This window comes from Symphalangus syndactylus, chromosome 13 (assembly GCF_028878055.3).
Source record: "Symphalangus syndactylus isolate Jambi chromosome 13, NHGRI_mSymSyn1-v2.1_pri, whole genome shotgun sequence".
In the NCBI taxonomy this organism is placed as follows: domain Eukaryota; kingdom Metazoa; phylum Chordata; class Mammalia; order Primates; family Hylobatidae; genus Symphalangus; species Symphalangus syndactylus.
Genome location: NC_072435.2, coordinates 65,295,485 through 65,312,500, shown reverse-complemented (window position 1 = coordinate 65,312,500; position 17,016 = coordinate 65,295,485). Strand labels below are relative to the sequence as shown.

The 17,016-nt window shown below is 38.6% G+C and overlaps 1 protein-coding gene across 1 annotated transcript in view; it reads right to left on the bottom strand.

Moving 5' to 3' along the window:
- The window catches only part of MYRFL (myelin regulatory factor like), a 124,732-nt gene that overhangs the window by 25,377 nt on the left and 82,339 nt on the right, over positions 1-17,016 (bottom strand). Inside the window, exons 14-15 of the mRNA XM_055237899.2 lie at positions 1,592-1,755; positions 597-660 (exon numbers count right to left, since the gene is read on the bottom strand). Of these exons, the coding sequence (XP_055093874.1) occupies positions 597-660; positions 1,592-1,755 (228 nt within the window). The remainder of the gene's footprint in view (positions 1-596; positions 661-1,591; positions 1,756-17,016) is intronic.

The following is a 17,016-nucleotide window of genomic DNA, read 5'->3' as shown; positions in this document are numbered from 1 at the left end:
AGCTTCTCCCTTACTGATATTTCTCTGTGATGGAGAGGGTGTCCTTCAAGTTAATAAATGATTAACCTTCGCTTTAACTATAAATACTATCCTACTTAATAAATGCTTTCTTTATTCACTAATAAAACCATCACATTTTAACCTTTGCCAGCAAGTGAATACCTATTCTTCCATTTGCATATTTAGTACTAAATATCAAAGGGAAAAGAGGGATTTGAGGATTAACTAAAGTCCCTTTGGGATCTCCTAAAGCCAAAGATAAGGGGGTGGGGGTCAAGGCATGTACATAGATCTGGCAGCACAAGGCCATCTGTATGCCGAGGCTGCTGACTTTCACCTGAAGGGGACAACGTAAACAAAAACTTGCAGATAATAATTCTGAGATTGATATATTCTGTGCTCGTTTCTCTAAACTTTGCTTTTAAAAGCCATTTAATATCTACTAGAGGGCTAATATTTAAACACATATAGTACATAAGGATGCAAACTAGGGATTTTCTCAACAAATAAATGAGAAAAAAATTCTTGACTGATTTCTCCAAAGACTTTTTAAGTAGAAAACATCATTTCCTTTCATTGTAAATTTGTCTATTTACCTTGTTGTTTTTTCTATGAACGGCCCTTCTTGGAGAAGATGCACTAACGGCTCTGCTAGATTTGCTTTAAAAGAGAGAGAAAATTGGTTACTATTCAAATACCTCTCCAGAAGGTATATGACAAAGGCCCAGGCTGTCACTAACATAGCAATATGACTTTGTTTTGCAATACAGTGATATTTTGAAAACAAAAAGTCATGGCAATTGAGAGTTCCTTTTGTGAAAAGGAACTTTAGTAAGTATAACTGAATGAATTAAACATTGTATTTCTCTTTTTCTCAAAACTAAACCCCAGGAAATGTGCATTTACCTTCTTAAGCAACTAAAAAAAAAATAACAAAAAGTTTTCCCCCGAGGACCAAACATGGTTTTCTAAATTTAGAAATGACCACTTCTCCTCATTAAAGGAGAAGCCACCCTTATGCTAAAATTTAGCACTTCCTATAACAACTGCTACTAAACAGATGTCTCATGGTTTTTTTCCACTTTTAAAACAGCAACAGGGCTGGGCGTGGTGGCTCACGCCTGTAATCCCAGCACTTTGGGAGGCCGAGGTGGGTGGAACACCTGAGGTCAGGAGTTCAAGACCAGCCTGGCCAACATGGTGAAACCTGTCTCTACTAAAAATACAAAAATTAGCTGGGCATGGTGGCGGGCACTGTAATCCCAGCTACTCGGGAGGTTGAGGCAGGAGAATCCCTTGAACCTGGGAGAAGGAGGTTGCAGTGAGCCAATATCGCGCCATTGCACTCCAGCCCGGACAACAACAGCAAAACTCAGGCTCAAAAACAAAAAAACAGCAACAGAAAAAAATAAGAAAGTTATCACATAAGACAAATTGTGCTCCAAAATATTCTAAAAGAAAAATGCAGACTTCATTATCAGAAAGTAGCGGTTGCTGTTTGACCAAAAAGACCATTTAGATTGATCTTACTCTGGAAAGAGCTCACTCTCTCCTTTCCCCAAATTTCTATGGCAATCCTGGCTGCATGTACCTGATTGTGCTTGCTTCACTGGCTGATGATTTCCAACTACTGAGCCGCTTTAGCTGGGCCAGCTTTCTGTTCCATATTTCTAACTCTTCTATTCGCTCCTCAAGGTTGTTAGTTAGTTTGCACAGTTGCTTCACTGCACCTACATTTTCCATAAAGATCTGGTCCTAAAAGGGAAAAATCAAACAGAGTGCATAAATTAACAATTTGAAATCACTACAAGGCTGTCCACAGCCCATTCAAAGACAGCTGGATTATACCGTTGAAAATGGTTACAGACACACACATCTTCAAGTTCATTCAAGTTAAATCTGGAGAGGTTTGAAACTGAACACGGTCTTGCTAAACTGCTGGCTGTGTAGTAAACTGCTTCTGTTCAATTTCCAATAAAATGAAAATACAACCTTGTAACTCAAAAATGGAGCTGAAGGACATTGGCAAATCTGGAATTGAAAGATTTATTTTCAATGGCCATTATTCCATATTTAAAATTCTGAGGCAGGAGAATCGCTTGAACCCCAGGAGGCGGAGGTTGCAGTGAGCTGAGATCATGCCATTGCACTCCAACCTGGGCAACAAGAGTGAAACTCCATCTCAAAAAAAAAAAAAGAAGAAGAAAAAAGAAAGTCAAAACAGGCTTCTGAATGTTAATTGTCTGTCCATCACCAAAATTCCTAGAAAATGACTCTAGTTCTCCCTAGTAAAATACGCATCAAATTGCTCATGTGAGGGAAGAAGGAACAAAGACCTGGGCTTTTCTCTGAGTTCTGTCACCTACTAGAAGTGAGACTCCAGACAAAATGCAATAACCTCTCTGTGCTTCCATTTCTTCATCTATAAATGAGAAGATAATTATTGAGGTGTCAATATCTGCGTCAACATCCAATGAACTATTGTATACTGCTTATATTGTAGCCTAACTTAAAAAAAAAGCAATTTTTTTTTAAAGCACATAGTTCTTCCTGTTCACAGAATGTCACTGACACATCAGAAAAAGAAAGGGGAGACCAACCAAACGCAGAGTCCAGGCCATCCTCTTCCCCGCCCACACACTTCAGTTGTCATATGAACACATATGCCCATTTCTCAGCCATAACAAAAAGCCTGGAAAGCTCTTATCAACTAACATCCCAACCCCATGACCTCTCCTCCTATCTTTCTCTCTGTTTGCAAGTTCAAAATCCCACAGCACTTTCTGAATGGCAGAGAGGCTGGTCCAAAGCTGAGTTCAAGGGCAATAGAGACTGTTTTGTGGTTGAGGGTCAAACTCAGGGCTATGTGGCTTTGAGATTCTTATCATCCAAATTGAAGCTTTGAGGGTTTCGAACACTGTAGAGCAATCACTCAGAAAGAATCAAAAGCTGAACATTCCAGATTCAAGGCTTAGTGTATGCAGTTCAAAGACAGATGTATCTCATGATACACTGGAGAACTCTCTGAAACTCCCAGAGCAGCCACACAGATCTGTTGAGGCCCCCTGAACACCCTGCACTCTCCAGTGTTTGAGACCTCTTTCCCGTAATTACCTATGATAAAAATGCCCTTCCTCAAGGCCAGTCCAAATCCCATCATACCCAGTATCTCCCCAGAGACCACTAGTCAGAAAGCACCACTCACTCTACAATGTCCTCAAAGTATGTTCAATTCTATCACCTGGCCATTTGCCTTGTATCAGGTGTTATGTGTCTGTCTCCTACCTGGATCATGAGTTTGTGGAGAGCAGAATTATGTTGATTTATTTGCATATCTCACCAGTATTTAGCACATGCCTTTGCCCATAGGAAATGCTCAGTAAGAACGGACACAAGTGAATTGAAAAGTGCTATGAGTTAGCAGCTTAGGGAAGCAGAAAACCTTCGTATTTGGGATGCAAAGTGACCAAAGCTTGATTTCTGAGGCCTATGTTTGCTTTAAGAAAACTTACCAAAAAAACACAAAAAATCCAACAACAAAAAAACATACTTGTATCAGCTTCTCAAACGTCATCAGAAAACCCTACATTTTTCCCGAAGTCTTACCATACATCCTTCAAAATCCATCCAAATAACAAATTGATAAAACCTTCTGGAGTAGAATTTAGCAATATCTAGCAAAATTACATATATTTTTATTTTTGAGCCAGTAAACCCACTTCTAGGACTCTATTCCACAGACCTCGTGGAGAAAAGTAAGAAATAAAAGAGACCACAATCAAACCAAATGTCCATTAATAGGGGAATTGATAATAAACTGTGGTACATTTGCATAGCAGTATACTATGCAACTGTAAAAAGAAAGGAAGAATATCTCTATATACTGTTATGGAGCAAAGTCTGTAGTATAAGAAGAATACAAAACGTCTATATTTTCTTACATTAATAAAATGAAGGATAAACAAAAACTAACTTAAAATTGTTACACATAATGGAAAGGAAGAAACAAGATGGGTGAAATGGATAGAACCCAGATTCTCTGAACGTATCCTGTTTTTATAAATTAACCTTTAGAATATGTGGGTATTTTATGATTTTTTTTTTTTTTTTTGAGATGGAGTCCCGCCCTGTCATCCAGGCTGGAGTGCAGTGGCACGATCTCGGCTCACTGCAAGCTCTGCCTCCCGGGTTCATACCATTCTCCTGCCTCAGCCTCCCGAGTAGCTGGGACTACAGGTGCCCACCACCACGCCCGGCTAATTTTTTGTATTTTTAGTAGAGACAGGGTTTCACTGTGTTAGCCAGCATGGTCTTGATCTCCTGACCTCGTGATCCGCCCTCGTTGGCATCCCAAAGTGCTGGGATTACAGGCGTGAGCCACCGCGCCCGGCCCATACGTGGGTATTTTAAATACGTATAAAAAATAAACAAAATTTTTAAAAACATCCCCTAGAAACAGAAGGCAAAATAAAACAAATAAGCTTAATTGGGTATTGAGTTTCTGGTTTAACCTTACAGAGAAGATTGATTAAGCGACTTCAAAACATAGTAATTTGACTGCCCATTCCCAGAGAGATAGAGCCTGAAGACAAAAAATAAAAATAAAAAAAAAAATCAACCAGCAAGGGAATCTTAAGCTTTTCAATAATCATACTGTTAGTAATAATAGTGATAGATTATACACACATAGACAGCACACATATATATTTGGATAAAACAAATACATAGTTAATAGTGCTATAAACCAAGATTTTTAACATTTAAGAAAAGAGATATAAACATAAAATTAAAACATTTAGTAAAAGCCTAGCAAATCTAAATTTAAGTTAGAAATATGACTATTAATTTCTGATATATTTTATTTCTTAAAAGAAAAAGACATTTTCTAGCTACATTAACTAAAAAGGACTGGAAAAAAACTTCCCACCTACTAACAATGAAGACTCCTCATTGTAGTCTCTAAATACTATTCCCAGTGAAAGGACCCAGATTTTGGGTACTTTTCCAGATCTAGGGTAAGATATGTCTGAGGTGAACCTGGAAAATCTTTCAATACGAGAAAATAAGGAAGCTATCACAGAGTACTGTGGTTGGGTCAAAATGACTCAGGAGCTAACTGAAGAAGCTCTTGTTGGCCAAAGATAGAACATCAAAGGGCTAATTACCATGATAGAACAAAGAATCAGATGTGCTTTAAAAGCATCCAAAATCCTATTCAATTTTTAAAAATAGTTTATTATTTACCTTTGGGAGACATTAAGGGCTTAACTCATTTTTTAAAAAATCTTGTAAATAAAAGAATAAAACTTTTGTCCTGTATGTCCTATATAACATCTACAGATTTGAAAGTTCATTTAAAAAGAATTCCAGATAATAAATTTCAGAGAATAAATAAAGAAGAAATGATAGAGTATCACTGTTTTCCAACCCCTAATGAAACAATAGATCTAGGCAATAATCCTCAATGTTTACTAAAACTATTGCATGTATTTGTTTCTTTGTTTTATACATACATATGTAAAAACAAGTGGGGAAATTTCAACACCAACTGGATTTGATAATATTAAGGAATTACTGTACATTTTTAGGTGTGATAATGTTACAGTGGTTCCGGTTTTAAGAGGTCATTTTTCTTTCAGAAAAAAAGTATTGAAAATCTGTAATAAAATAGTATGATGTTGGAGGTTGCTTTAAATAATCTAGTTGGTGGGAGAGGGTCGTTGGTGAGTGATTTAAATAAAATAAGATTGGACAAGAATTGAAATGAATAACTGGGGAATTTGAGTGAGGCATACATGGGGTTTCATTACTATTCTCTCTAGTTTTTTTATACATTTGAAATTTTTCATTAAAAGTGTTTTTTTAAATCACAAAACAAAAACAAAAATCTCCTAACAAAAGCCCTTCTAAATTTTCTAATCCTGCTACAGGTTTTCCTTTATTCCTAAATTTGTTGTAATAAAAATAAGGCAGAAATTATGAAGATAGAAACAGCATTCTATGATTCTAAATCATGATAAATGTCAAATCATTATTTACTATGTTTACCCTGTAGAGAGCCTTATACTATAATTACAGCTGTATTATTTACAGTGGATCACATGGTCAGCTGATGTCCACCAGCAGCCCAAAACAGATTTCCAGCCGTCCTCTCTGACCCTCCCTGCACCCTGCTCACTGGCAGGCAATCTGCCATGCAGGACTGTCAGTTCGGCATCCTAAATCTCCCAAAGCTACCCACTTCTCTCCATCCTCACTAACACTACTGATACTCTTTTTATTCCCTTGGTAACAACCTTCTTCTTTAAAAAAAAAAAAAATTGCTTAATACGTTAATTTATGATTTAGCTCAAGCCAAAGCAGACTATGGAAAATTATAATAAAGTCCCCTCTAAACTGCAGGAAGTTCTTTCTGCAGTATTTTCTTCAACAGGACTTTCAATACTGCCTCACAGGATACAAGCAATGGCTGCAATTGACTGGTTACTTGTCAATAATGATAAAAGGCCAGGTTTAATTTCTCCAACTCAAATTTGCCAGTACCATATATCTTACAGGTAGATCCAATAGGCAAGGAGATAATTCATGTTTTCCTATTCAAGAGGAAATAAAAGTGGAGAGGAAATTTACTACCACTTTCCTGATTATAATTATGGCTGGCTCTGACTTTATGGATCCATCCAATAGAAAATTACCAAAAAGTAAATTTCCAATACATATCATAGGGGTTGACTCTTACTGAAGTATTTGGAGTTCTGACTTCTGTTCCCCATTGTCACAGTGAATCTAGTATAAATATGCTCAAAACTATAATCTAGAGTTTTTCTGAAAATGTTCTTTTCTACGCAAGTGATTAAGTCTGTATGAGCAGATTTGAACCAAGAACCCATATCACAGATGCCTTAGGAACTTTTTTCTAAATACACATGTCTGGACCCCATGTAGAATCTTGGATTCATGAGCCAGACGCATTAGCTCACACTTGTAATCCCAGCACTTTGGGAGTCCAGGGTGGGAGGACTGCTTGAGGCCAGGAGTTCAAGACCAGCCTGGGCAACATAGTGAGACCCCAGCTCTACAAAAAAAAAATGTTTTAAAGAAGCTTGGATTCATTAGGGCTGAGGGGCATTTTGAAGTCTCCCAATTTGATGCCCATCCTTGACGACTAACCATTTTGTAATTGAACCCAATTAATTACTCTACTTTGTCCAGCTATTAACGGTTTTAAATAGGGTCCACTACCTCAGCTGAAACACAACTTTACAGTTGTGATGTAAAAATGATTAAACTAGCTTGCCACCAAAATTTTCTAATGAGATTGTGAAGCAAAAGGTGGCAACTGCTTCAAATAACCTAAGAAACTTTTACTCACTGTTTGAGACTCGCTATGGAGTTAGGGTACATATGGACAGAATGAGCGTGTTTTCTAAATGGGCACTAGAGGCAGTCCGGTAAGTGTATTGCACATGAAAACAACAGGAAAGTATTCATGAAATCAGAGCTGTTAGTGAGCTCAGAGTGGGTATCCCTTATCTAAAACTCATCTTTCACTACAGCCCTCTTCATGCTCCATGCTCTCACCATGTTGAACCATTTGCCATTCACGGAACATGGCAGGATTCCTCTAGCCTCTGGATCTAGCACATGCTGCTTCCTCTACCTGAATCACCTGTCCTCCCCTGTTCCCACCTTCCTTAAACTTGGTGTCAGATTTACCTGGAGAGTGGGCTCACCTGGACAGGGCTTACATTTCATCCATAGTTGCCACTCCAGCACAGACTAATAACTCAGTACACATTTGATGATTACATGAATAAATATTCTTACAGGTGGTTCATGGCACGAGGCACTGAGAGGTCATAGTGTTGCTCTCTAGAGAAATGAAGAGAGTACCAGCGTCTAGTTTATTCTTTTATCTGAAGTATCAGAGAAGCAAAAAACAAAACAAAACAGAACGAAAACAGAAACAAGAAAACACCTAAGGCCCAAATTCCTTTTTCATGTTGGGAAATGTCCATGGAAATGTGAGTGAATTAAATAAACACTAGTGTTTATCATCTAGGGCAACGGGCTGGTGATTCCATGATAACTAACAAACCAGCTTCTACTCAGGTTAGGTCCTGTCCTCTTTGCGAGGAGATTGGCTCAGGAAACAGATGAAAGCCCTTGAGTTCCCTCTCACCCCACCCCCTCCAGGAAATCCCTGGACTCGGCAGAACACAGCTTGGAAGCTCCTGGGTCCATTGCAGGTCTAAAGATAATGTACCCAAGATATTGGGGCATAGCCAGGCAGAGGAGCTGATTTCTCCTCTCTTTGGAAGCTACAATTCATCCTTTATTTAGCGACACTGAGCGAGGGTAACTTAGCCTGATGGCAAAGCGAGCTTCAAGAAGTTGAAATAGGCCTTTATGTCTTTCCTCACAAGAGAGCATTGCAGACTTGAAAATCTCTCCTTATGGTAAATGATGCATCTGGTGTTGCATGGACTGATGTTGTATAATAAAACCATGGGAATAAAACAGCCTGTAATCGAGCATTGTAAAAATGATTGCCAACGGGAGAAAAACTGTCTTTAGCCAATGGGTGTGTCTGGCAATTGTTTGGGCTTTGAATAAACTCAGCTTTAGATTTTTGTCCAGGAGTTTATTTTGCAGAGAGAGTACTGAGCCCTGACATGGATTTAAAAACACAGAATCCTTAAACCAGAAAAGCAGGCTGCTGGGATGGTGTGGAAGCTCAGACTTCCAGGTGGCTTTTCAACAGGTCTCTGGAGGACAGGCTTCCCTAGCATGCATATTTCTCTTGCAAACAGGACAAATCTTGGACTCCTTTCTCTTCTGCTTTACATAGAAAGAGCACGAGATTCATAAAAGTGTTTAAAATTGTGTGCAATATTGTTGCCCTTTGTTTGCCTTAGAATCCTCATTTAATTTTTGTTATTTTCATTTAAGTGCAATTTTCTGTGGAAAGGGCTTGAGTCCTTTGAGACAAGTTTCCAGTTGAACTAGCAAATGTCATAATTTGTTGTGATTCTTTGATTTCTTGTCTTACCAAGATGATTAACAAGCTCCTTTTGAAGGCAGTGACTTTGTCTTGTGACTCCTCAGGGCCAACTCAGTACCTGACACATGCACCTCAATATTCAATTGATGAACACAATCAGTAGTTCTTTATTAAGCACCTATGATATGCTAGACACTCACCTGAGTGCGAGGATAAGACAATTAGATTAAGTAGACAGGATCTCTGCCCTCATAGAGAATATTTTCCAGTGGGAGAGACTGACCAATAACAAGTAAACCACAAATAAATAATACAGTTCAAGGGTATAATTAGCACTAGGAAGGAAGCTAACAAGGCATTGGAATAGAAAATAATTGTCAGTCTCTTAAGCTGTTACTATAGACTTGGTATATTAATTTTATTTTTGAAAGTACCAGGAAAGAATAAAATAATAGAGTCAAGTGAAAAGTTATATTCTTGTCCCGAAAAAGACAAGTTAACCCAATGAAACACTGAGTCAAACCATTCACAGAAGGAAAAACCTAATAGCTAACATAAGAAAGAGATGCACAACTTTATTACTAACCAGAGAAAGGTAAATTAAAACAATATGATGCTCCTTTAACTCAATCAGAATTGCAAAATTTAGAAAGTCTGATAATGTCAGGTGTTGAGGATACAGAGAAACAGTAAGCCTCATGCATTGCTGTTATGAATGAGAACTGAGCAACAGTAGGCAGTATTTTATAAAATTAAGTCTGTGTGTATCCTGCATCCCACTCCTTGTATTTGTTCCAGAGAGAGCCTCACATCTCATCTCTCTCCTCCCCATTTCCTTATTGATCCTATTCGTTCACTTGACTTGACACTGCGCTTACCCCATGTTCTCTTCCTACTTTCATCCAATCCTCTCAGCCCTCACAGATTCTCTTCTTCCTCTACAGGCCCTAAATGGGTGTGTTCCTCAAGGTGTTGCTTTCGGTTCTTTGGTTCTTTTTGTTTCTCATTCCATATAAACTTGAAAGTCCATAGGGCCAAGAAGGTAACAGGTAGCAGTGATGTGAGAGCACATGAAGCCTCACTGGAGGGGCCACTTCCCAGCCCAAGTGCCCAGCCCTTCTGATATTTCAAAGGACCCGTAAATCTGATATTTTTATGAAGATCTCCTAATTTTTAAATATAGGGAACAAATCTGAAATGTTTTAAAACACTATGGGGGAAAAAATGTCTGCAACCCAGACTTGGCCACAGGCTTGCAACCTGTGACCTATACCCATAACCTTTCCCTCCTTAATTAATATCTTCATCCATGGCTGCAGCTTCCTCTCTACCCTAACTGCCCTCCCAAGTTCTACAGTCACGGTCACCTTCTGGACTTTTTTTTTTTTTCATCTGAATGTTCAGTTGACATCTCAAAGCCAATATTGACCTTATCTTTTCCTCAGAAAATCACTTCTCCTTCAGATTTCCTTAAGTTAATAAAACCACTTCTCTTCCTTTCATGGAGATTTAAAAACTCTGGCATTAATATACACGAATTTTTATCAGGGGTATCCACAATGTATCAGATACTGTACTAATCAACATAGCGTTGATGACGCAGATTCTCTGACCTCAGGAGTCTCACAGTCCAGTGAAGGAGAAAGATAATGGAAAGACAATGGCAATACAATGTAATAAATACTCTAGAAGGTGTATATGCAGAGGCCTAAGGCAGTACAGAAACAGGATCAACCAAGGCATCACAGAATTCATTAATTCATGTTACCAGTATTTGTTGAATTCCTACAGTACTTGAAGTTCTGGGGTAAAAGCCACAATAAAGTGTTGGATAGTTTTAAAAAGCATAAATTTCTGCTCTCATACAACTAATAAGAGAGACTGGCAAAAAAAAAAAAAAAAAAAAAAAGTCAGTGAATAAACAAGATGATTTCAGTTAGGGACAAATACCCTCCAGGCTGCCCTGAACAAGTTTACAGTTTGTTTACAGCACGTTTACAGCACAGGCCCAACCGAGGGTGCGAATAGGGTCTGCAGTAGCCAGAGGAGGCACCTTTTTAAAATTAGAGCAAAGGCACTACACATTCTCACAGTGGCCCTGACTCTTAAAAACAAAATGAAACCAAGTGACGCAGGGACTGTGTTAGATGGGGTCGTTAAGGAAGGTCTCGGCACTGCTCTAAGGTCCAAATGATGAGATCATCTGAAGAGTCTTTAGGGCTGAGAACCACTCAACAGAACAGCTCTAAGGCAGAAACATACTTGGCAGGTTTGAGGAACAGAGAGAGGGAGGCGCTGGCAAACAAAAGGCACCTGCATCCGGGGAAGGGGAGCGGTGGAAGCTACTGGAGAGAGATGGAAGCTAGGCAGCACAGGGAAACGCCAGGCTTTTGAAGGAATATGTAGGAGTTTTCAGTGCAAAGTGTTGGGCAGCAGCAAAGGCTTCCAAGGTAAGGACACAAACACATCATATTCTGAAAGGGCCCAGCTTATTTGAGAAAAGGTGAGAAGGTCGTTTAGTCTGGCTGCACTGAAGGCATCATGGGATTAAGGGGTTATGGGAGCGTTAGGAAACGAGTTAGAAAGAGAAGACTCCATCCCGATTGTGGAGGGTTATAACAGTCTGTAGCCAATAAAGGGCTGGTGGGAAAGGGAGATTGTATGATCAGAGATTTGTTTTGCTTTGTTTTTAAAGAAGATAATTCTACTGGTGGCTAGCAGGTCAGTTAGGAGATCATTATAATAGTGTGGGAGAAAAATGGAAAGAATAAAGAGAATAAAGAAGAGAACTGATATACAAAGATACTGCCAAAGGAAGAAAAATAGGACTGAGTGTTTAATTGCATATCATGGACAAGAAAAAGGAAGGTTTGAGAAGCCGTCTGTCCTCCCTTGGCCACATTTTCAGTCCCCAAGCTCCATCATGTCTTCTTTTGCTTGCCTCTCAAGTCTTTCCCCTTCTTTTCCACCTGTGAACCTCCGCCCCATCTCCAGCTTTCTTTTCTCCTTCCTCTGAGCTGATGTAGTGCTTTATTTACGCATCCTATAGTATTTCTCACATTATTACTTAGAGCTTTATTACTTGTGTACCTGTCTTATCATCCCCCTCTTAGACCATAAGCTACTTGGAGACAGGAACTAAGGGTTACTTATCATTGCATCATTCAAATAGATAATTCCTGGTACATTATGATTAAAAAGAATAGAATCAATGAGTAAAAAGTACCCACATACTAAGCCACAGTAGGGTGGTGTACAGCATGCAATCTTAAATTTAAAAAAATCAACAAGAATTGTCCAAGGAATAATTATTCACAAGACACACCTCACCTTTAAACAGGTTCAGTTGTGAATTACTTTAAGGCAGTACTTATATTTACTGGGTATGTTTTCCTTACACCAAGCACATCTAATAATAATGCTCAAAAAATGTGATCACCTGCCCCGAAAGAATCACAGAAACAAATAAAGTTGCCAAATAAAGAGATAGATGAACAAGCAGAAAAGGCCAAGCTGCCACCGGTTTAATGCAGGGTTAGGCCAGGTGTCTACAGCCTACACGTCCCCTTGCTTTCAGTGTCACTCCCAATCCCTCTCACTCCACCTCCTGCCACTGGGCCTTCACTGGGGCACAGGGACACTGTGGGGGAATATAGGAGAAGAGGCAAATTGCCCCACATAAGTAGTTTATTTTGTAAGGTCATCTCTCCTGAGAAGGGAGAAAGAAAAGCTGTTTGTACCAACTTTGACAAAGATCACCCACTTTGGTTGCTTGCATAGACAGTCTATAAAGATCCAGCCATTCTTTTTTCCTATTTTGGCATCAGGTTGTGAGGTACCTGCAGAAGTGACATAGCAATCATGGAGAGCTATAAGTGTTTCTAATTTGCATTCGAACTTCAATGAAAATTTCTTCACAAAAAAGGATCAGGTGGTGGGACAGAAATGGAGTGACGAATGGAGAGGCTGTACCTTCATATGACCTCCTCCACTTATTACAGCACATGAAGCCCAGGACGTCCTGGCAAAGTTCCTTAAAACAAGCAGCGCTGGAGGTGGCAACCAAAGCCACACTGCCCACATGAATAGGTAGAAGTCCAGGAAAGCAAGAGGCTCACTGTACATCCTGCTTGTTTAACAATTAACAAAGAACATGGGACAAGAGGAGCCACTTTGCCTGTATTCTTAACAAGAAAGAATAAGGAGATGCTCTGTGAGGCTTTTATAAGGTAGGCAGGGATAGCCCACCGTGTTGAGGGTTAAACTAGCAAACAAAGTCTGTCCTCAGAAGTGAGGCACAGCACACTGCCAGGCTTCTCCTGCATCATCAGAGTGGGGAGATGTTCACTTGCTTGTGGTGTTACAGATTCTGTGAGTGTGGCCTTAGTGACATCTCCATAGATTGCATCACTCCAGGGTCCTGTTTTTAAGAGAATCACAACATTTCCATCCTGGACTCCTGTGAGTTTTACCAGTTTATAAACTGAGTGCTGCCTTGGCATGGTTTTCTCCTCAGGTGACACATGAATGAGGCTGGCTGCCTGGAACAGGAATGCTGCCCCCTACCTCCCCAGACCTCTGAGTGTGCCTTCCTAGGAATGAGCTTAGGTTGTAGCCTCTCCTGGAAGAAGGAGGATGGACCTTGGAACTCCTGATAGAAAGAGAAGATTCTGTCTCAACTATTCCCAATCAACTCAACTAGGGAATGGGAAAATACTGGAAACAAAGGAGAGAACTAATTATTTGGCTGCCACAGGAAGACATTACCTACCCATTGCCACTCAGGAACACTTCTTTTTTAGTGTTCTAGTGGAGGGCCACATCCAGAAGTTATATAGCTGCTTCCAGAGGGTAACCCCATAAGCCCCCACCTTGGCAGCCTGGTGACATACTCCCAAGGCTGTACCCTGGGACTAATAGCTGTGCTTATACTCCTTTCCTTTCACGACAGAAAGCTTATGAAAAAAAAGCTATAATTTTATTTTAATAATAAAATACTAAAGTTTTCTAATAATTTACTTCAAAAAAAGGACCTCTAAATGGGCCCTAGAAATAATAAAACAGGCCCTATTTTATTTTTTAAGTAATTTATTGGAAAACTTCAGTATTTTATTATTAAAAATAAATTTCTCAGCAAAGTAGCAGGATACAAAGTCAACACAAAAATTAGCTGCATTTCTATACAATAACAGTAAGCAATCTGTAAAGAAAACTAGGAAAGAAATCCCATTTACAATCACATCGAAAAAAATAAGACTCTTGTGAATTAACTAACCAACATGGTAAAAGATTTGTACAATAAAAACCATAAAACATTGCTGAAAGAAATTAAAGAAAGCACAAATAAAACAGAAATACATCCCATGTTCAGGGATTAGAAGACTTAATATTGTTACAATGTCAACACTACCCAAAGTGATCTACAAATTCAGTGCAATCCCTATCAAAATCCCAACGTTGTCTTTTGCAGAAATAGAAAGATCCATTCTAAAATTCACATGGGATCATAAGAGAGCCTGAAAATAGACAAGGAAATCCCAAAAAACAAGAACAAAGCCGTATGACTCACACTTCCTGATTTCAAAACTTACTACAGAGTTAGAGTAGTCAAAACAGTGTGGTACTCGCATAAAGACAGACATACAGACAAATGGAACATAATAAACAGCACAGAAATAAACTCTCACATATATGGTTAAGTGATTTTAGACAAGGATGCCAAGACCATTCAATGGGAAAAGGACAGTCTTTTCAACAAATGGTGCCAGGAAAACTGGATATCCATATACAAAAGGATGAAGCTGGACTCTTACCTAACACAAATATTAACTCAAAATGGATCAAAAACATGAACGTAAAACCTAAAATTATAAAACTCTTAAAAGAAAACAAAGGGGACAATCTTTACAATATTGGATTTGGCAATGATTTCCTGGATAGAACACCATTGGCATAGGCAACAAAAGGGAAAATAGATAAATTGGATATCATTAAAATTTAAAACTTTTGTACACAAAGACACTATCTCGAGAAAGTGAAAAGACAACCCACAGAATGGGAGAAAATATTTGCAAATTATATATCTCATAAGGGATTAATATCCAGAATATATAGAGAATTCCTGAAACCTAACAACAGTAAACAACCCAAGTCAAAAATGGGCAAAGGACTTGAATTGACATTTTTCCAAAGAAGATATACACATGAACAATAAGCACATGAAAAGATGCGCAACATCACTAATCATTAGGGAAATGTAAATCAAAACTAGAATGAGATATCACCTCACACCCATTTGGATGGCTACTGTTTGAAAAAAGAAAAAAAGAAAATTAGAAGCATTGATGAGGACGTGGACAAACTGGAATCTTTGGGAACTGTTGGTGGGAATGTAAAATGATATTGTCACATGGGAAATAGTATGGTGGTTCCTCAAAAAATTAAAAATAGAATTGCCATATGATCCAGCAGTTCCACTTCTGAGTAAATATTCCCCCCAAATTGAAAACAGAATATTGAAGAGACATTTGAATACTCACAATCATAGCAGTATTATTCACAATACCTAAAACATGGAAGCAACCCAAGAGTTCATCAACATAGGAATGGATACGCAAAATGTGAATAAGTTGAAAATTATTCAGTCTTAAAAAGAAAGGAAATTTCGATACACACTGCAACATAGATGAACCTCAAGGACATTAAGCTAAGTGAAATAAGCCAGCCACAAAAAAAGAAAGAAATGCTCTATGATTCTGCTTATATGTAGTCAGAATCATAGAAACAGACAATAGAATTGTGGTTGCCAGGGGCTAGGGAAAGCGGATAATGGGGAGTTATTGTTTTACCGGTACAGAGTTTTTGTTTTACAAAATGAAAAAGAGTTCTGGAGATGGATGGTGGTGATGGTTGTACAACATGATGAACGTATCAAACATCAATGACCTGTATGCTTAAAAATGGTTAAGATAATACATGTTATGTTTTGTGTATTTTACCACAATAAAAAACCTCAGAAATAAATATATAAATAAATGTTTCATGATATACCTCTCAAGTGAAATGATAGCCTAGGTCTGGGAGAGAGACTGAAGAATTGCTTCTATCGAAGATATGTTCTTGGGAAGCAGGAGGCAGTAAGTCAACTTCTGCACTCTGCTCTTGCAGCCCTGGGCTGAGCAGGCCTCCCAGACCATTTCATCTAAGAGTTTGTGGTACAGGGGCTGGTAGGTGGAAGATGGTGGCGGTGCCTAACATGAAAAGGCATCCTCTGCTTTGCTGCTCCAAGTGTGGCATCTGACCAGCAAGGTTGGCAAGATTGGCATTACCTGGAGGCTGGTTGGAATTGCAGGATCTCTGGCCTCACTCCATTCTTGCAGAATCAGAATCCACATTTTAATAAGATTCCCAGTGATGCATGTGCACTTTGAAGTTCAGGGAGCATTACCTCCATTAACTGACAAATTATAAATTAGTCTCCACTCAAGCATCTCTCCCCATGACTACAAAACCCTTACATCAATTGGTCTTTCCTCTCAGCATCAAATATAATAATGCAGTATAAAACAAATCAGCATCACAGTGCATTTGCAAACCTTGCAAAAATGCAGGATTTCATAGAATCAATAGACGTGGTATTAGGGAACTCCTCAAATCATACACACAGCATCAACAAGCAAGGAACTGGCAGATTTAGATCCATTACCAAATGAAGAAGAGCTAATCTACAGGCATGATGGTATTCCTTCAAAAGAGAATGATTTGAATATCAAAGAATTAAGAGAGGCCTTTGGGAAAAAAATGATCACACCCATGAATATCTTTGTAAAAATGACCCACTTTATGATTATACTGTAAAAGTCAAACACAGTTTTATCAAAAAAAACTATGCTCAAAAATTCAACACTTCACTTAATCTTTAATCATTCTAAGAAGAAACATATTGTGTAATTATAATTTAAGTTGCATTACATAAAATATAATGCATTTTTCATAAGTTTATTACCATTTTA